This window comes from Nycticebus coucang, chromosome 15, assembly GCF_027406575.1.
Source record: "Nycticebus coucang isolate mNycCou1 chromosome 15, mNycCou1.pri, whole genome shotgun sequence".
NCBI lineage: Eukaryota > Metazoa > Chordata > Mammalia > Primates > Lorisidae > Nycticebus > Nycticebus coucang.
Window position 1 is genome coordinate 72,180,756 of NC_069794.1, and position 22,341 is coordinate 72,203,096.

Consider the following 22,341-nt stretch of genomic DNA (forward strand, 5'->3'; position numbering starts at 1 on the left):
CAGGGTAGGGAAAAGCCATTGAACATTTGGAAAAATAGAGAGACAGGAGCTAACTTACATTTTACACATTTGCCTGCTGTATAAAGAACAGTTTCCAGAGGGCAAAGAGTGAAAACACATTTTACAGTCATTCAGGTGAGAGGGTTCCTGGTAGCCTGAGGTAGCGTGTTAGCAAAATGGAGAGAAGTAGACAGATTTGGGAGGTAGATGGAAAGCAGAGTTGATAACACTGATGTAAGGCTTGCGGGGAAAGAAAACAAGAGCATCTGGTACTGTGGCTTGAGCTGCTGGTTCTAATGTAGGAAAGACTGGAGGAGTTCAAAGAAACAAGTAAATGAATAATGCCCTTATGAACTCCTCAAACATTTGGGTGTTAAATAATGTACATTGTTAAGTCTGAAGACTTGAAGGTACTATGTGATGAAGAATACAATTTTGTATAATCAGTCAGAACATGGGAAAATGCCTATGGTTAAACTGGAAAGAGATTTAAAGAGTTCTCTCAACTCTTCTTGATAAGGACAGCCCAAATCATACCTAAAATAAATATATAACCTTTTCATAAAATATCCCAGAAGAGAATATTTTATATTCCAATTCATTATTCTACTACATTTACAATCACAAAAGTCTTTATTATCTCTGATTTTAACTTCATTGCTCAAAAGCACTTTCTTCTGTTCTCTGTGTAAAGGGGAAAAAATGAAAAAAATTTTAAATCTGTTCTTAAAGTTGAAATTGTTGTTAAATTTCTTACTCTAGTTTACATAAAACAATGAGTATTTATAAGCCTTCGTATGCACATAGATATTCTGATTTTCTTTAGTTCAATACTGGAGAACTTTAGGCTCAGCACCTGTACTACAGTGGTTACAGCACCAGCCACATGCACCGAGGGTGGTGGGTTCGAACCTGGCCCAGGCCAGCTAAACAACAATGACAACTGCAACCAAAAAACAGCCGGGTGTTGTGGCAGGCACCTGTAGTCCCAGCTACTTGGGAGGCTGAGGCAAGAGAATCACTTAAGCCCAAGAATTGAGGTTGCTGTGAGCTGCGATGCCATAGCTCTCTACCAAGGGCAACATAGTAAGACTGTCTCAAAAAATAACCAAATACTGGGAAACATTATTATTGCTGGAGGTTAGTGTAGTAACTTGTAGAGTACTCTAAATTCTGAGTAATTTAGTAGCTGGAAAAAAAATTAACCTAATAATTTGGCATAAAATTAGGTACTTGGATTATTTTATTAAAAGATATAGGTACCACCTTGATTTTTCTCCCCCTGAATCTTTTAACAACTTAATTCTTTTAGGTTGATGCTTAAATTCCAAGATTAATTCTGCAGAACTGGGAAAGCCATACACACATAAATAGACTTTGAAATTATTGGTTAAAATCTTTAAATATGTTCACTAGATTTTAAATAAATTTGTCATATCTAAAATATTTTAAATGACAGATTAAATAGCTCCCTGTGATTGAAACACAGTGACATGTTCCAAAGTAATATTTTGTTCACTTTTCAAAAATAGTTAATTTTGGAAATTTGTTACTGCAGTGAAAAAAATATTTTTTTTAGGCTCATAGCAAATCAGTATTGAAAAACAAGTTCACTCTCTTTCTCTCTCTTCCTGTCCCTTTCTCTCCTCCCACTACACATCCTGTGGCAGATGGTTCGCGAGCAGTACGTCACAGCCACAGAAGGCACCAGCATAGAAAGGCCAGAGAATCCATGCATCTGCAAAATTGGCATTTATGGCTGGAGAAAACGTTGCCTCTATTTGTTTGTTCTTCTTTTACTCATCATCCTTGTTGTGAATTTTGCTCTTACAATTTGGATCCTTAAAGTGATGTGGTTTTCTCCAGTAAGTATTATTATTTTTTTTACTGGTAAGCATGTTCTTATTTTGTTCAGTATCTCATTTCATCTATCTTGTATTGATACCCGTTTCCTTTAATGTAATTAATACTTGCTTCTTTTCTGTCTGCATCAGAATTTTCAGGAGCAAAATGTATATGCAGCATTTACTTTTTACCCTTATTACATCATTGTGAACTATATTGTGTTGGTTTTATTTGTTTTATAATACGTTTTTTATTAGTCATTATCTATACACGATGAGAAAATTGCTATGATCTTGAGATTGTGGTTGTTTGAGTTAAGATTGTTCAAGGATAAAATCGTCAATTTGTAAAAGTGAATAAATCATGTTTCCCTAATCTTACAAATTTATAAATATTTATCATTTAAATGCTACTACTCTGTCACTTTGAAAAACTTCATGCTGATATATTATAAATTCATGTGCATACTTCAACATTCAACAACAGATTTAATAAATCAAATACCTAAGGAATTCATATTATTTTAAACATACTTATGTTTTAAAGATAACTGCATAATTTTATATGCTGTGATAATATTTTGTGTACTTTTTGAAATAATGTTCATATAATGTAAAATGACTTAATTTTCCATGATAACTACAATGAGATTAAAAATATTGCAGAGAACATCTCTTCCTCTCATGTATCTGAAGTTAGGATATATGCACAGGTTCTTTCTAAGAACAGTAGCTGGTCTGAAATGCCTTCCATTATTAGTATCCTTCACTCTCTATTATTTCTGTCCTGTCATGGTTCTAGTCACATATACAGGATGCGTATATTTCCACATCATAAACATTTTAAGGTCTACATCTAAAATATTTTACTTTAACATTTTTGGAGACTGAAGAAAAGTTGAAATCCTCAGGTTATAAACAATGGGATTTGTCGCAGACACCAGCTAAATAGAGGGCCCTGCATCAGCCAGACCCAGCCTCTCAGCTTTGTAGGAAATTAAGAGATAGGATGTTCTGTGAAGGTCTGTAAATGGGCCTGGTAGTAAAAAAGAAGCCACCCCACAGCCCATCGCATTTGAGCGAGGCCAAACTTCACCCTGAATAAATGACATGCATTATTTCAGAAAACAGACGAATTAATTTTATAAATTCTATGTGATTATAGAGTGACACTATAGTTTATGCTCTTGTCATATCTTGTAGCATTTAAGATAACTTTTAGGCATGATAAGTTTACACCATTTAAATTGAGCCAGCAGGTGAGTCCAATTCACCAATTGAGACACACTCACCACAGACTTTTTCCTGCCATCATTACCCACAGCCTACCATGAGATACGGTCACTGAGCCTGGCATTTCCTTCAGCCTTGGGAACCTCCTGCTAATTGGCAGTGAGTGTTCAAGAATCTTTAGTGCTACCCTTTAACCAAGTAAGAAAACTACCACTAACATTTATGAAATCAAAAGATAAAGGCACTAATCTGCAGAAAATGTCAGGCCTTAATCAAAAAATACTGAGTAGATTCTGGGTCATTATTTTCAAAGTGAAATGACATAAATGATGCAATTCTCAAAAGTATGTGAACCTGCTTTCTCAGTTTTGTAAGTATCCTGTATTTTATGAGAATGTAAATTGTAAATTCATTTTATTTTTCCTGGCTTGAGAAATCTTAATATGTAAGATTTCATTTTCTTTTTACTTATTTATGTTACACTTAAGTTTTTCAAAGGGGTACAAGAGTTTTGGACTGCAAGAATTGCTTTTGTAATGCTTGAATTATAAGTGTTATAACTTGAGCACACTTGAATTATAAGTACGAAGATTCCACATCTTGTACCCATTAGGTAGGCTTTCACTCATGCCCTCCTCCCCCGCCCTCTTGAATGATTTCCATTGAGTTATACTTTCCTCTATGCACATGTATGCTAATCAGTTAGTTCCAGTTTAATAGTGAGTACATGCGATGTTTGTTTTTCCATTCTTTAAATACTTCTCTTAGGATAATGGTCTCCAGTTCCATCCAAATTGTTGCAAAAAGCATTAAGTTATCCTTCTTTGTGGATGAATAGTATTCTATGGTATACATATACCACATTTTATTAATCCACTCATGAATTTGTGGGCATTTAGGTTGATTCCACATCTTGGGAAATTGTGAATTGTGCTGCAATAAACATGAGTGAAGGTGTATTTTTAATAAAATGACTTCAACAATGGGATTTCTGGATTAAATGGCAAGTCTTCTTTTAAATCTTTGACGAATCTTCATACTGTTTTCCAGAGGTTGTACTACTTTGCAGTCCCACCAACAGTGTGAAAACATTTGTTGAAGAGACTACCCTTCTGACAATAGACAGTGTCTATAGTCTTTAGGCTGTTAATAAGAGCCCTTCTAACTGGAGTAAGGTGATATTGTGATTTCAATTTGCATTACCCTAATAATTAGTGGCATTGAACATTTTTTCATATGTTAAATGTAAGGCATGAAATCATAAGAACGCTAGAAGAAAATGCTGGAAAAACTCTTCTAGATACCCTGTTTCCCCAAAAATAAGACATCCTCCGAAAATAAGACCTACTTACAGGAAAGATAGACATCCCCTGAAAATAAGACCTAGCGCATCTTTGGGAGCACACCTTAAAATAAGACACTGTCTTATTTTCAGGGAAACAGGGTATCAGCCTAGGTAAATTTTATTTTATTGTGGTGAGAACAATGAACATAAGATCACCTCTCTTAGCATTTTTTATTACACAGTACAATATCATTAACAAAAGGTACAATTTTGTACAGTAGATCTCTACAACTGATTCATCTTGATTGGTTGAAACCTTGTGCCCATTGATTAGTAGCACTTTATTTCCCCATTCCCCAGCCCCAGGCAATCACCATTCTACTGTTTCATTCTATGAGTTGGGCTCTTTTAGATAATTCATATAAATAAAATTATGAAATACTGTTATGAAAGCTGTTCTCATTTCACTTAGCATAATGTCCTCAAGGTTCATCCATGCTGTCCGACATTGTAGAATTTATTTCTTTTTTAACGCTAAATAATATTCCACTGTATAGGTATTGCATATTGTCTTCATCTGTTCATCTTCCATGGACATTTGGGTGGTTTCCACATTTTGGTTGGCTACTATGAACAGAGACACAGTGAACATGAGTGTGCAGATATCTCTTCCAAATCCTGATTTTCATTCTTTTGAATAAACAACATACTATCTGAAAAGGAAAATAGAAAAATAATCCCACTTTCAATAGTATCCAAAAGAATAAAATATCTAGGAAAAAACTTAACCAAGGAGGTGAAGATCTTGCTCATTAAAAATTATAAAATATTGATGAAATAAAGTTAAAAAGTGATAAATAAGAAGACACCAAGTGCTTATACATTGAAAGACTTAATATTGTTAAAATGTGCATACTATCCAAAGTGATCTATGGAATCCATACAATCCCTATCAAAATCCTAATAGCATTATTTCCTAGAAATAGAAAACATGAGCCAAAATTACTATGGAACAAAAAAATACCTCAAAACAGCCAACTCACCAACTCAGTCTTTTGTTTGTTTGTTTGTTCATTTTGTTTGAGGGTTTTTTTTTAAGACACAGAGTCTCACTTTATCACCCTCAGTAGAGTGCTGTGGCATCACACAGCTCACAGCAACCTCCAACTCCTGGGCTTAGGTGATTCTCTTGCCTCAGCCTCCCAAGTAGCTAGGACTATAGATGCCCGCCACAACACCTGGCTCCAACTCAGTCTTAAGAAAGGAGAACAAAGCAGGAGACATACTTCCTGATTTCAAAGTATATTACAAAGCTATATTAATTAAAACAGTGTGGTACTTCCATGGAGACAGAAATATAGACCAATGGAATAGAAGAGAGACCCCTGAAATAAATCCATGTATATGTGATCTACTGACCTTTGACAAGAGTCAGAAGAAGCTGGGCACAGTGGCTGATGCCTGTAATTCCAGCACTATGGGAGGCTGAGGTGGGAGGATTGCTTGAGCTCAGGAGTTTGAGGCTTGTCTGAGTGAGAGTGAGACGCTGAATCATGGAAAAAAACGGAAAAACCAAGCTGGGCACCGTGGCAAGCACCTGTAATCCCAGCAGCTTCAGAAGCTGAGGCAGCAGGATGTACACAGCCCAAGTCTGAGGTTGCAGTGAGCTACGATGCCATTGCACTCTGATCAGAGCATAGGACAGAACTCTATCTCCACAAAAAACAAAAAAGCCAAGAGTCAGAAGAATATATAATATACAAAGGGTAGTCTCTTCAACAAATGTTGGGAAAACTGCATACTCACATGCAAAGACTGAAATTTGACCCTCATTTCATACAATCCACAATAATTAACTCAAAAATGAATTAAAGACTTAAACATAATACCTAAAATTGTAAAAAGCCTAGAAGAAAAAGTTGGGGGGAAACTCCATGATGTTTATTTGGCAGTTATTTCTTGGATATAACACAAAAAGCATAGACAACAAAAGCAAAAATAGACAAGTGAGACTATGTCAAACTGAAAAGCTTTTGTACAGCAAAGAAAATAATCAACAGAGTGAAAAGACAACTACATAGAAGAAACTATTTGCAAACCCTATATCTGATAAAAGATTAACTTCCAAAATATATATGGAATTCTCATAACTCAAATGACTAATAACTTGATTAACAAATGAGTATAGCAGCTTAATAGGCTGTTCTTCAAAGGAAATATACAAATGGCCAACAGGTATATAAAAGGCTGCTCAACATCACTAAATAAGAGAAATGCAAATCAAACCCACAATGAGACATCACCTCACACCTATCAGGAGGTCTATTATCACAACAACAAAAGACAATAAATGTTGAGGAAATTGGAACCGTCATACACTGTTGGTGGGAATGCATGATGGTGCAGCCACTATGAGAAATAAGATAGAGAGTCCTTCAAAAATTAAAAAGTTGATCTAGAGAAATGTAATCCAGAAATATCACTTCTGGGCATTTATTCAAAAGAATGGAAATCATATTTTTTTATTTCATGCATATAGAAACCAATGTCTTTTCTTGAACACTTAATTACCAAAGAAGTAGCATGACTGTACAAGAACTGGTTTGAGAGCTTTAGTTCTGAAATTATAAAAGTTAAATAGGGCTTTAAGCATTTGCAGAGAGCTGTAAAGTTTTTTTTTCTATTATACACATTAATGTTAACACAGTTTAATCCCCCACCTAAAATTTCTTTTTTTAATTGTTGTTTCAGGTTAATTTGAAAGTACAAAGAATTAGGTTACAATGTTTGCATGTGTTAGGTAGTCCCTCTTATAATTGTGGCCTGCCCCAAAGAGGTTTGCCATACACACTAACATTGTGCTCACTAAGTGGGAGCACACCTAAAATCCTCCCTCCTCCCCTCTCCCCACTCCCTCATTCCCTGCCCCCCGCATTGAATTGATTTGAGTTTTTCTCTTCTGTGAGCATGGATTAGGTATTCTATTGGCTTCATATTAGTATTGAGTACATTGGATTTTTGCGCAGCCATTCTTATATTTTACTAAGAAGAACGTGTCTCAATTCCATCCAGGTTAACAGAAAAGATGTAAAGTCTTTACATCTTAAATGGCTGAGTAGTATTCCACAGTATATGTACGCCACAGTTTGTTGATCTATTCCTGGATTGGTGGGCATTTAGGTTGTTTCCGCATTTTGGTGACTATAAATTGAGCTATGATAAACGTTCTCCCAATTTTTTCTTCTGGGTTGTGGGATCAATGGGAGATCTAATTTGAGGTCTTTGAGGATTCTCCATACTTCTTTCCAAAAAAGGTTGTATTCCCCTCTCTCCACATCCCCATCAGCATCTGCAACTTTGGGATTTTGTGATGTGGGCTAATCTTACTGGGGTTAGGTGATATCTTGGGGTGGTTTTGATTTGCATTTCTCTGATGATCAGGGATGATGAGCATTTTTTCAAATGTTTGTTAGCCATTCATCTGTCTTCATCAGAGAAGGTTCTGTTCATATCTCTTGGGATTGTTTGCTCCTTTTTGTTGATTAATTTGAGTTCCCTGTAGATTGTAGTTATCAATTGTTTGTCAGATTTGCACCATATTAATATATTTTCCCATTGTAAAGGTTGTCTTTTTGTTTGCTTGTTGTATCCTTAGCTATGAAGAAGCTTTTCACCTTAATTAAGTCCTATTTGTTTATTTTTGTTGTTACTGTGGTTGCCACTGAATTCTTCACCATAAAATCTTTCCCAGGCTGATATCTTCAAGAGATTTTCCCATGCTTTCTTCTAAGATTTTTATTGTTTCATGTCTTAAATTTAAATTTTTTCTCCATCTTGTGTCAATTTTTGTAAGTGGTGAAAGGTGTAGGTCCAGTTTCAGTCTTTTACATGCAGTTATCCAATTTCTCCCAGCACCATTTGTTGAATAGGGATTCTTTTTCCCACTATTTGCTTTTGTTTTGTTTATCAAAGATCAGATGATGAGTAGAGACTGGTTTCTTCTCTTGGTTTTCTATTCTGTTCCATATGTCTATATCTATATTTTTTGTACCAAAACCATGCTCTTTTGATCACTGTGAATTTGTAATATAACCTGAAGTCTGATAGAGACATGATTCTGGCTTTGTTTTTATTACTAAAAATAGCCTTCACTATACGGAGTTTTCTCTGATTCCATACAAAATGAAATACTATTTTTTCCAGTTCTTTAAAGTATAATGTTGGCATTTTAAAGGGGATTGTATTTAATAGAATTGACAATGTTGATCTTCCCAGCCAAGAGCATAGTATGTTCTTCCACTTGTTAATATCTTCTGCTATTTCTTTTTTTAGGGGTTCATAATTCTCTTTGTAAACATCCTTTACCTCTTTCGCTAGGTATATTCCTAAATATTTCCTTTTCTTTGAAGGTACTATGAAGGGAATTGTGTCCCTGATTTACTTAACTTCACTGCCATTGGTGTATACAAAGGCTACTGATTTATGGACATTGATTTTATACCTTGAGATGTTATTGTATTTCTTAATAACTTCCAGGAGTTTTGCAGTGGAGTCTCTAAGGTTTTCTAAGTATAGAATCTTATCAGCAAAGAGAGTTTGACCTCCTCTGCTCCTTTGGATGCCCTTCATATCGTTCTCTTGCCTGATTGGATTGGCCAGAATTTCCAGAACTATGTTGAATAATAGTGGCCATAGCATACAGCCTTGTCTGTTTCCACTTCTAAGTGGAAAAGATTTCAGTTTTACTCTACTCAGTATGATATTAGCTATGGGTTTGTCAGAGATGGCTTCAATCAACTTAAGAAATGTGTCAGCTATGCCTATTTTCTTAAGTGTTCTTCTTAGTAAAGGATGCTGAGTTTTGTCAAATGATTTTTCTGCATCTATTGAGATGATCATATGATCTTTGTTTTTTCTTTCTTTCTTTTTTTTTTTTTTATAGAACTTTACTCTTTATTAAGATACCATGCTAGAAGTTATGAAGTATTTCTGTTGTAACACATTTGGAAAATAGAGTAGCTTTAATTTAATAACTTGCACTGCAGAGAAAACTGTTAAAGAAATTCATATCAAAGTCCAAGTATTAGTTCAATGTCCCATATTTGATTCCATGATCTTCATAGGAAGGTCTTCTGCAATAGAATATGCTTGTATACAGCCGAGATATTTAAGGTTGCTTGATTTCCTTACCATTACTCCACTGCAAGCTTCTGGTGTAATCCCACATAGCAAGTCAGTCTTCACTGTAACAGGTCAGGACCAGCCTAGACCCCTTTTCCCTTCCCGCAGCCTCTTTGTTGTTGGGCACCTCCTCTCACACCACAAACGCCTCTTACTGATCTAGGACCTCCTCTCTGTGAATAACCAACTGTACCCTGAGGAGGGGCAGCCCTGAGACCTCTGGATGGAGCAGCACCCCTTGCTCTTCTACCACCCCTTCCTCTAGCTCTAACTTGAAATCTTCATAACCATAGTATGGATCTTCATATCCACCATGATAGTTATGGCAATCATAGCCATAATCATCATAATAGTCTTCATATCCATAATAATCTGCAGGATATCCATAACCACCTCTGCCTCCATGCCCTCGGCCTCCTGTTGGAGGCGGCATATGAAGTGGACCATAATAGTAGTAATCGTCATACATTTGATTCTTTGCTGCTTGCCTCTGAGCTTTTCTTTCTTTCCTTTTCTAATCTGGTGTCTTAGCAAAAACAATTTCAATATTTTCTCCCACCAAGTCTTTGCCATTCATTTCCTCCGTAGCCTTGACAGGACCATCTCGCTCATCAAAATGAATGAATGAATGCATAATCTTTCAGTTTCTTCACTCGTTTCAGTTTCCCAAACTGACTAAATGCATTTTGTAAAATCTCTTCAGTTACAGTATTGGCAAGGTTGCATACAAATAGCACTTTTACCTTTGCCGTGACTTCAGGATCAGGATCTTCTATAGGATAGGCCCATTCTACAGTTCCGACATTCCCCCGGAGTCTGACTTTATCACTCATTAATCTGTGCCTTGCCTGGGCAGCTGTTTTGTGATCTTTATATTCAAGAGAACAAAAGCCTCTGTTTTTTTTTCCTGTCATCCGGTTGGTGGTACAAAATGACATCAGTAAGACCTTCTATTACTTTGCTACATTCTTCAAGAATCTGTTGCTTGGTTTTACTCTTGGGTATAGAGCTCACAGAAAGCCTATTGTTGGCAACCGAAATGTAGACACCCATGTGTTTTCCAGAATGCATTTCATGATTATTATACAATTTAACAGCCTCCTGAGCTGCTTCTTTTGTACAAAAAGTGACAAACACATAACCTCTATTGAGATCAGTTAGTGTATCCATCATTAGACCTAGATCCCATATAGGTCCAGCTTTCTCAAACAATGGAACACGTTCATTCTCAAATAGATCTCTTGGGATCTTCCCCACAAATATCTCAGTGCCAACAGAAGGCTGCTGACCAGAATAAATGGAATCTGGAGGTCATCCCCCATACTTCCTCTGTCAGGTGGTCACATCAAGTGTGTAGCCTGTTCTTTCCAAGAGTGCCTTAATTTTTGCCTCATCTGGTCCTTTACTGGGGTCTGCTACTTTGGTCCTCTGTTTTACTCTCTGCCTGTAAGTCTTCATGACTCCACATAAAAAGGCACTTTTGTTCTGAACACAAGAGAGATCATTGTCTTAAATTGAAGAACTGCCAATGTACCGTCTTCATTGAATTCTTTTAAAGCTTCCGTAGCTCTTTCATCTAAATCACTATGTGCAACTAGCCCTCCCTCTGGGGCCGAGACATAGGAATCCTGTTGGAGATCTGGCTGCAGAAGACGCGTGCTCCTGGCTCCCCGGGTACGGCGTGAGTGGGGCTGTTGTAAAATGGCGGCAGGAACTCACACTGCTGGCAGCAAACCCGATCCAGTTCCACTCGCCTCCAAGCGAGTGCCCCCCTCCTCTCGGCCCTGCTCATGCGTCCCTCCCCTCGTTCTCTGGATCCCTGCCCTCTGCCAGCACCTGGTTCCCCCACAGCCGCCAGCTGCTGTCCACCCACTTCTCTCTCGCCCCACTTCCATGCCCACTCCTTCCCACCCCTCCCCCCACTGCCCCAGCGGTGCTCAGACGCGAGTCTGGTCTTTGTTTTTTCTTCTATTGATATGGTGCATTACATTTATGGATTTGTATATGTGAAACCAGCCTTGCATCCCTGGCATGAAGACTACTTGATCATCATGTATAATTTTTTTTTTTTTATGTGTAGCTGTAATCTATTAGCTAAGATTTTACTGAGTATTTTTGCATCAATATTCATTAGTGAAATTTGTCTTTTCCCTTTTAGTTGGGTCCTTTCTTGGTTTTCATATGGGGTGATGTTTACTTCATAGAATGTGCTGGGGACAGTTCCTTCCTTCTCAATGTTTTGGAACAGGCTCTGCAGTATGGGTACAAGCTCATCTTTGGTGTGAAGCCATCTGGTCCAGGGCTATTCTTAGGTGGAAGCTTTTTTATTGTTGATTTGATCACAATGCTTGATATTCGTCTGTTCAAGAGGTCTCTTTCTTCCTGGTTAAGTCTAGGGAGCTGGTGTGATTCCAGATATTAGTCCATTTTCTCTACATTGTCAAATTTCTGGCCATAGAGGTTTTTTTGTAGTACTCAGAAATAATCTCTTATATTTCTGTGGTATCAATTGGTATTTCCCCCTTTTCATTTATGATTGAGATTATTAAAGAGTTTACTTTTCTATTTCTGTTTAATCTGGCCAATGGTGTATCATTTTATCTGTCTTTTCAAAGAACCAACTTTTGTTTTGTTAATTTTCTGAATGATTCTTTTGTTTTCAATTTCATTAATTTCTGATTTAATTCTGGTTATTTCTTTTCTTCTGCTAGGTTTGGGATTGGATTGCTCTTTCTTTTTCATTTCTTTAAGATGATTCATTGGGTTATTGATTGTGCTCTCTTTCTGTTTTTTGGATATAAGTTCCTAATACAATAAATATCCCTCTTAGGACTGCTTATGCAGTGTCCCATAGATTTTGGAAGCTTGTATCTTCATTGTTATTATGATTGAGAGTGTTAATGATTTCCTTCTTTCTCTCTTCCTGGACCCAACTGTCATTCAGCATAAGGTGTTTTACTTCTGTGCCTTTGTGCGGGGATAACTTTCTTTGGAGTTACACCTTTATCGCCTTGTGGTCTGAGAAGATACAAGGTGTAATTTCAATTCTTTTGATTTTGGGGGGGTTTTGTTTTTGTCCCAGGATATGATCTATTTTGGACAATATCCACTGGCTGATGAGAAGGACGTATATTCCATAGTTTGAGGATGGTGTGTTCTGTATATGTCTATTAGGTGTAGTTGTTCTAGGATCATGTTTAAGTCCTTTGTATCTCTATTTAGTTTCTGTTTAGAGGATCTGTCCAATTCTGTGAGAGAAGTGTTAAAGTCCCCTGCTATTATGGTGTTATAGGATATCATATTGCTCAGACCAATTAAGGTCTGTTTCAAAGATCTGGGAGCCCTTAACTTTGATGCATAAATATTTAGAATTGAAATTTCCTCTTGTTGTATTGTTCCCTTGACCAGTATGAAGGGTCCATCTTTGTCTTTTTTGACTGTTGTTGCTTTAAATCAACTTATACTTGAAAATAAGATTATAACACCTCCTTTCTTCTGATTTCCATTTGCCTTAAATATTTTTTTCCAACCCTTCACCCTGAGTCTTGTTTTGTTCTTTGAGACTGGATGTGTTTCCTGGAGACAGCATATGGATGGCTTGTGGGTTGTTTTTTTTTTATTCTATTATATGGATGATTCCTTTTATATAAAGTACTTAGAGTAGTCTAATTCATAGAGGCAAAAATGCTAAATAACATGATTTGATCATTATCCAACATATATGTATCAAAACAGCAAATTATACTCATATATATAATTACAACATATCAATTAAAAAGTTTTAATTTAAAAAGCTTTTTAGAAGAGTAGAATGGTAGTTGCCAGAGGCTATGAGCTGATGAAAATGTAGAGTTACCATTTGGGGTTAAGAGTTTCAGTTTTACAAGATCAAAAGAGTTCTAGAGATGGACCCTGATGATTGCACAATGTTATGAATGTACATAATGCCACTGAACTATACACTTTAAAATTGTTAAGATGGTAAAATGTATGTGACATATATTTTACTACAATTCAAAAAATTAAATAAAAAATGGGGGAATCTTCCACACTGAGAGAGTAATGGTGACTGAGTCAGAGTGAATCGAGGGAAGGGCCTAAGACTGAACTTGATGAAGCAGTATTCCAAGGCTGGGTGGGGAGGGATGAGCTTATAATAAGGCCAAGAGTATGGGTCTGGAGGTGGGAGGAAGCCTAGGAGAGCACAGTATCATGGAACCCAAAGGAGAATATTGTTTCGAGGAAGAAAAGGTCTAGTGTCAAATGCTACTGAGAATTTATTATTAAGTGAAGTTGGAAATCCCCACAAGATTGAACAGCATGGTAGTCATTGGTGACCTCCAGAACTGTGTCTCCTAACTGTCTGGTAACCCTTCATGACTGTAAACTCCCTGGAAGAAGGCATCTTGAATGGAGCCCTACACCCTTCTGTATTGCTTTTCAGGTAAGTCCCCAAACATACTTACTATATAGTGAACTTGAGTGATATACTTGAAGCCTTAAAAAGGTATTGGGTATATTTTGGAAGGTGATAGAATTCCATATTCTGATTGTGTTGGTGTTATACAAATTTATAAATGTGTTAAAACTCAGAACTGTACTCACAAATGAATCCATTTTATTATTTCTTAATTGAAATTTTTTTAAATAGTAAGGGAAAGATTTTTTTCTTACAAGGTATGGCTTATTGTAAAATGATTCTTATATGAATTTTCTAAGTAGTCTTTTGTAGTTACACAAGATTTAATAATATATTGAATATTGAATAAAACACCCTAACATTTTAAGTAAGATATTTAGAAGAAATACAGGAAAGGTGGTAGAAAATTTATGGAAATAAATGCATAATTTAAATTAATACTGATAAAAGTGGAAAAGAGCAATATAAAATCTGTATTGTCTCAATTTTTTCACAGATAGGAATGGGTCATTTGCATGTAACACAAGATGGACTTCTCCTGGAAGGGGAATCAGAATTTTTATTCCCATTATATGTCAAAGAAATACACTCTAGAAAGGTAAGGAAATGATGAAAGATTTAAATTTGTGGAAAGATGTTTGGGGAACACTTAGAGATCTAAAAATAGACCTGCCATTCAATCCTACAATTCCTCTACTAGGTATATATCTAGAAGACCAAAAATCACATTATAACAAAGATATTTGTACCAGATTGTTTATTGCAGCCCAATTTGTAATTGTTAAATCATGGAAGAAGCCCAAGTGCCCATCGACCCATAAATGAATTAATAAATTGTGGTATATGTACACCATGGAATATTATTCAGGCTTAAAGAAAGATGGAGACTTTACCTCTTTCATATTTACATGGATGGAGCTGGAACATATTCTTCTTAGCAAAGTATCTCAAGAATGGAAGAAAAAGTATCCAATGTACTCAGCCCTACTATGAAATCAATTTATAGCTTTCATGTGAAAGCTATAACTCAATTATAACCTAAGAATATGGGGAAAGGGAGGGGAGGGGAGGGGGATGGATGGGTGGATGGAGGTTAATTGGTGGGACCACACCTATGGTGCATCTTACAAGGGTACTTGTGAAACTTACTAAATGTAGAATATAAATGTCTTAACACAATAACTAAATTTTCTTAGTTTTCTTGCCAGGAAAGCTGTGTTAACCAGTTTGATGAAAATATTTCAAATTGTATATAAAACCAGTTTATGGTGCTCCATGATGGCATTAATATACACAGCTATGATTTAATTTTTAAAAACTGCAAAAAAAAAAAAGGAAAAATATATGATGGTTCATCAAAGAAATTCAATATATTTCAGAGGAGATTTTTAGAACATATACAACATAGCCTTTCCTGGTCACTTTCATGACGCGCTGTTTATTAAAAGGTTGGCTATTAGATTGTGGAACTTATCTCTGAAATTAAATTCTAAGAAGACATCATTTTCATGGCCAGGTACAATGGTCCACACCTGTAATCCTAGCACTGTAGGAGACTGAGGCAGAAGGATCGCTTGAGGTCAGGAATTCAAGACCAGTCTGAACAAGAGTGTGACCCCATCTATACTAAAAATAGAAAAAAAAATTTTTTTAATAAAATAAATTAAAAAAAATAAAAATATAAAAATTAGCCAGGGAAGGCTTGTACCAGGAATCCCAGGCTGAGGTAGAAGGATTGTTTGACCTAGGAGTTTGAGGTTGCTATAAGCTAGGCCGAGAACACAGCACTCTAGCCCAGGTGACAGAGTAAGATTCTGTCTTTGGAAAAAGAAAAAAAAGATTTCATTTTCACGTTCTTCAGATCAGGATTTAGGTCAGGGAGTATAAAAGTGTTCCCTTCTCTCCACATCCACATCAACATCTGCAGCTTTGGGATTTTGTGATGTGGGATATTCTCACTGAGGTTAGGTGATATCTCAAAGTGGTTTTGATTTGCATTTCTCTAATAATGAGGTACAAAGCATTTTTTCATGTGTTTATTGGCCATTCATCTGTCTTCTTCAGAGAAAGTTCTGTTCAAGTCTCTTGAATACTTATAAATGGGATAGTTTGTTCTTGTTGATTAATTTGAGTTCTCTGTAGATTCTAGTTATCTGCCCTTTGTCAGATTCTTAGCATGCAAAAATCTTCTCCCATTCTGAAGGTTGTCTATTTGCTTTAGTTGTTGTACCCTTCCTTAGCTGTGCAGAAAATTTTTGTTTTGATCATGTCTCATTTATTTATTTTTGATGTTGCTGCATTTGCAAAAAAAGGTCTTCCTTATAAAATCATCTCTCTGGCTGATTTAGTCAAGAGGTTTTTCCCACACTTCTAGATTTTTTATCATTTCATGTCTTAAATATAAATCCTCTCCCCTCTACCTACTTGATTCCTGTTGAGTTTTACTTCCCTATATGCACATAGTGTTGATGACTAGTTTCAGTTTAGTAGTGAGTACAAGGTGTGTTTGTTTTCCCATTCTTGTGATACTTCACTTAGAAGAATGGTCCCCAGTTTCATCCAGGTTATAACAAAAGATATAAGATCACCATTAAATCTAAAATCTAACAATATCATCTTTTTATGAGTGTGGAAGTTGGTGAATTATGCGAGATGCGGTGGCGCATGCCTGTAGTCCCAGCTATTCGGGAGGCTGAGACAGGAGAATTGCTTGAGTCCAGGAGTTCCAGGCTGTAGTGTGCTATGCCAATTAGGTGCCCTCACTAAGTTCAGCTTCAATATGGTGACCTCCCAGGAGTGGGGAGCCACCAGGTTGCCTAAGGAGGAGTGAACTGGCCCAGGTCAGAAACAGAACAGGTCAAAACTCCTGTACTGATCAGTAGTGGGATCGTGCCTATGAATAGCCACTGCACTCCAGCCTGGGCAACATAGTGAGACCCTATCTCTTTAAATTAATTAATTAATTAAATAAATAAAAAGGAAGTTGGTGAATTTTAGTGATATTCTTCTGGATAATGGTATACATGGAAGAGTTTTAATGAGTATATATGGTTTGAATTTGCAAAATATCATAAACAAACACAGGTACAAACCTGATTCTGTGAGCTCACACTAATGTAACACACATACATTAACCATGGCAACATTTCAATGTGAAAAATAGATCAGTTATATAAGAATATGGGGACCTAATGCAAACTTTGATGTTGGGGAAGTGAAATATGAACAAAGAATTCAAATGTCAAAACTTAGCTTGTTTTCCCGCATAACTGGTTAGCTGACCCCGCTCCACCATACTTTGGAAGGGATCAGACTGGTAGAATATCGTGGTGGCTGAAATCAGGTGACTAGACCATAGCAAATTTAATACTCTGAAAATAATAACTTGTAGTTATAGTTTATCACACTTCTTCATCTCTAATATACTTTAAAAACAAAGGGAGAAAAATTATACAGAATATTTCAGATAATCACTTATTAAAGTCTCACAATATAGCATTAATGAATATGTCAATCAATACATAAGTTTAACAGTATAATATATAATATTTTGTGATAACAGCTGTGCAGTATTTTGTAACTAATATGGCTTTCCAATAACAGCAGTCACAAAAGAAAATAGAAGCTTCATAATTTCTGTGTATACTGATATAATTATAAGTTACCTTTCAAAGATAAGTCTATGAAGAAATTTTTCATAAAATTACAAAAAAGAAAGTACCTTATGCATTTACAATATTAGGCACATAATTCACTTACCTATATGGGTTGGCTGAGAATTTCTTCATTATAAATATAATTCAACATGGTGCTCTGGCTTCTACCATCTGATTATTCAGTAACCATTCAAAAGTAATACATGAGATCTGGTATGATATTTATGATTGAATTCATGGTTTATTTTATTTTTTATTATTAAATCATAGCTGTGTACATTAATGCGATCATGGGCACCATACACTGGTTTTATAGACCGTTTGACACATTTTCATCACACTGGTTAACATAGCCTTCCTGGCATTTTCTTAGTTATTGTGTTAAGACATTTACATTCTACATTTACTAAGTTTATATTGGCTGGATTGTTTATGTTCAGGACTTTGACACCAGCCTGAGCAACAGCAAGACCCCATCTCTAAAAAAATAAAAAAAAAAAAATACCCAGACATTGTGGTGGGTGCCTATAGTCCCAGCTAGTCGGGAGACTGAGACAAGAGGATCACTTGCGCCTAAGAGATTGAGGTTGCTGTGAGCTATGATGCCTCAGCAATTTACTGAGGACCACAAACAGAGATTGTCTCAAGAAAAAAAATGTATAGTTTATCTAAAGTAAACACACAAACAAAAAGTAGAGCTAATACATCAAACAAGGAGATAAAAACAAAATCATAAATAATACTCAATCCAAAAGGAGGCAAAGTAAACAAAGAAAAAATGAGATAAATACAAAACAAATAGAAAGCTGGTAGATTCAAACTAATCCATAGCAATAGTCACATCAAATATAAATGGTCTAAATAATCCAATTGAAAGACAGACTGTCAGACTGAGTGAAAAAGCATGACCCAATTATATGCCACCTACAAGAAACTCACTTTATTATAGAAAAGCACAAACAGATTGATAGTAAAAGGGAAAACAAGATTATTATACAAGAACTAATTAAAAGAAAGTAAGAATGGCTATATTAATAACAAAGTAATTTTCATGGAAAAGAGATACAGATTTCAAAAACACAGAGGGTCATTTCAGATGATATCAGAATAAATTCATCAACATTTACCTGGCTGAATATTTATAAATCTAATGTTAGAGTTTCAACATATAGGAAGCAAAAACTTAAAGAACTGTAAGAAAGAAAAAATAACAGAAATAGCCACACCGAGAGTCACAGATTTCAACACCCCCTCTCAATTTGATAGGACAAATAGATACAAAATCAACAAAGATATAGACAACATGAACAACCATATCAACTAATTTTATTTAATTAACATTTACATAACATGCTCCTCAATAACAGCTGAATACAAGTTATTTTCAAATGCACAGGGAACATTTATCAGGATAAACCATATTTGGATCATAAAAGAATCTCAATCAATTTAAAAGCATCCAAGTCTTACAACATATTATCTGACTACAATGGATTCAATAACACAATAGTAATACAAAGATGTATGAAAACTTTTTAAATATTTAGAAAATGAATAAAACATTTATATACATGGGCCATTACAAAAGTTTTGAGATGCACAAAAATCATGAAATGTTAAGATCCATACAGATAGAAACAAATGAAGTCCTCCTAGCAACCCCACCAAGCCCAGCAAGTTGAAATTTACATGGGTGAGACAGAAAGGAGGTTGTCAGCTTTTCTCGGAAGTGAAATAATGAATCATAGCACAGTCCGTCTTAAAACTTTTATAGTGGACTACATATAACACATGGGTCAAAGAAGAAGTCAAAAAGGATATTAAACAGGATTTTGAGGTGAATAAAAAATTTTAAAAAGCAATATAACATTTCAATTTGCAGGACGGATGTAGCTGAATCAGTGTTTAGGGGGGAAACTTAGAAAAGAATAAAAACAGTAACATCAACCTCCCCCTTGAGAAACTAGAAAAAGAACAAATTAAAACAAAAGTCAAAGAGAGAAACTCAAATAAATAAAATCATAAATGACAAAGGAGACAACACAATGAATACCACAGAAGTACAAAAGATCATTAGAGATCACTATGAATAACTATACACTAATAAATTTAAAAACCTAGACAAAATGGATAAAATTCTGGACACATAAAACCTACTAAGGCTCATGGCCAGGAAAAGTGCAGAGGTGGTGCATGTGTCCGTCCTACCAGGAAAGTGGAAGTTTGCCTACAAATCCCAGCCTCACCCACACCGAGCAGGTCTTCGCAGCTCATTGACCAAAATTGTGTCCTTTGAGTACCCCAGCTGCAAGACAGGCTGGAAAAACAAGCATTTAGAATTTCCAGGAAAAGAAAAGGGTCACAGGGTGCCTGTTGTGTAGACAACCAGATGTGAATCTCAGAACAACTTACTGTCTGGGCTTTGGAGTGGATCTCACCACTGTAACTGTAACTCAAGCCCTATCCTCTCATTCCAGGATAATGGTGGAAAAGAGCTCCATTGTGGAACTGTCCCTTGTAGCTATTTGTGACTTTGAGGAAGCTGTAATTTATTCTTTCTGGGCTCAATTTCCTCAACCCTATCTTGGGAATAATGGTACCTACTTCATAATGTGCAAGATAAAATAAGAGGATCAATGCTACAATTATTAGTAAAATGTTAACTGTTGATTACCACTCTAGTTATTTCCTAACAATGCAAAAACAAGTACTAAGGTCACGTTGATAAAATGTGAAAGTTAATGTCACATTTATCTGCTTCTGCAAGGCAAGTGGAGAATTTCTGACTCCCCATTTAGAACTCCCGGGGGCTCTTCAAAAGACTTCCTTCTGAAGAACATCCCATAATTCCCTACAACTTTGGAAGATACTTGGTTTCCTCTGAGTGAACAGCAAACCCACCAGCATCCAACACCCAAATTACAGGATTCCTTTTGAAGAAGAGAAAGAAAAAGCACTGATTAAAACTTGATAGTATTAAATCTTTACCTTGAGAACTGATTTGGCACATTATAACCAGTGCACACAAGCACTATAAACTCACAGGATTATTATATTTTATGAAAAAAGTTAATATAATTCAGGATGTTTTAACAGTTTTAGCCTAGCCACAAATTTATAGGACCCCAAGATCCATGATCATGGAGAAATAATTTTATATAAATACTAAATTATATGGAAATATAAATAATATAAAAATATGATCATTTTAAACAGTATATTTTGCTAATTTTGTAAATCTCTTTCCAGGACTCATCTCTTCTTCTACAGTCCACTCAGAATGTGACTGTGAATGCACGCAACTTGGAAGGGGAGGTCACAGGCAGGTTAATAGTGGGTAAGTCGAGTATCATTACGGTGCTTTACATGCAGGTGGTCCATGAATAGGTGCTAAATAGATAGGTTGTTTTTCCTTCTAAAGAATTCAAAGCTGTTTATGAACAAAGTACGAATTTTCTAAATATCACACTGTGTTGACCTCAGAGAATAGTTTGCATCATGGGGTCATGTGGGTCAGAGGCGGTCCAAGAAATAGAGGCCATCAGGCTAGTACAAGAAACAAAATGTTTATTGTGGCACACAAAAGAATCTCACAGCCACCAAAGGAAAGAAAGTAACCGGTTCAAGAGAATGGAGACCAGGGGCTGAGAGCCAAAAGGATGTTCAGAGCCTCTCTCCCTCCTTCTTTCCCACCTGCTACATCAGTGTCTCCTCCTCCCTTATCTCTCTCCTCCCTATCCTTGCCTCTTTATTCTCTCTTCTTTCTTCTCTTCTCTCTCCTTTCCCCCATGTGCTCTGTGCCCCTTCATTCTGATATCTCTTTCCCCACCATTCTTACTTGAGTGCTATGGCCACATTACTTCTGACTCTGCAGAACCTATGGGGCCTCCTCTATTTTTGTCGGCTTAGCTATTGTTCTCCACATCAACCAGTTCAGTCTTCAACTACGTAAATTCTAAATTCTCCTAAGTACTCTAGCCAAGCTCATCTGGCCTGCCAACTACCCTTGGGTCTGCTGTATACACCCATCCAATCAGCTGAGGCCAGAGAACAAGGTCGCATGGTAGTGAGGTCACGTGGAATCTTAGGTAGGGAGAAAAGGGTCAGCAAGAAAAAACACAGATGAAAGTGATAGCAAAAGAGCAAACCAGCTGGTAAAAGGAAGGTGTTACATTCCCTACACCATTAATAAGACAAGAAAATTAGATAGTTCTTGTGATTATGGGAAAATAAATGAGAGGGGTATTGCCAACCCAAACTGGTAACTGTCAGAGTCTCTCTTTGGAAAATACAGCCATCTATTAACCCGATGATTCTTTTTTTATTATACTAATATTATATTAGTATATTTATTATACTATTATACTAATATACTAATACAAGATGTTTCATATTTTATGTTCTCCTTTTAACTGTTTTTTTTTTAATTGCAGATTAATATGAGGGTACAAATGATTAGGTTACATTGTGTTTCTAAGGTAAAGTTCATGTTGTAGTTGAGCACCTCAGATGTTTTCCTTTAATCTTAATCATTTACTCTAGATAAGGCATTGTGTTTCTATTTTGCTTAGAAGTTTCACTGGATTGCTAAGTTCAATGAAATTCTCAGTGCATCCAGAGATGAACCTGAGTTTATCCTGCTTACCTGTCCTTGAAATTTGTCTAAATCAAATTGTATTTTCTTATTGAATTATGCAATATTATAATTTATCTTTGCTATCA

At 36.0% G+C, this 22,341-nt stretch overlaps 1 protein-coding gene and 1 pseudogene across 1 annotated transcript in view; one reads left to right on the forward strand and one right to left on the reverse strand.

The window, feature by feature from the left end:
* Positions 1-22,341, forward strand: part of SGCG (sarcoglycan gamma) — a 104,804-nt gene that overhangs the window by 9,123 nt on the left and 73,340 nt on the right. Inside the window, exons 2-4 of the mRNA XM_053563478.1 lie at positions 1,671-1,865; positions 14,460-14,561; positions 20,869-20,956. Coding sequence (XP_053419453.1) covers positions 1,671-1,865; positions 14,460-14,561; positions 20,869-20,956 — 385 coding nt within the window. The remainder of the gene's footprint in view (positions 1-1,670; positions 1,866-14,459; positions 14,562-20,868; positions 20,957-22,341) is intronic.
* Positions 9,603-11,198, reverse strand: LOC128566587 (heterogeneous nuclear ribonucleoprotein Q-like; annotated as a pseudogene).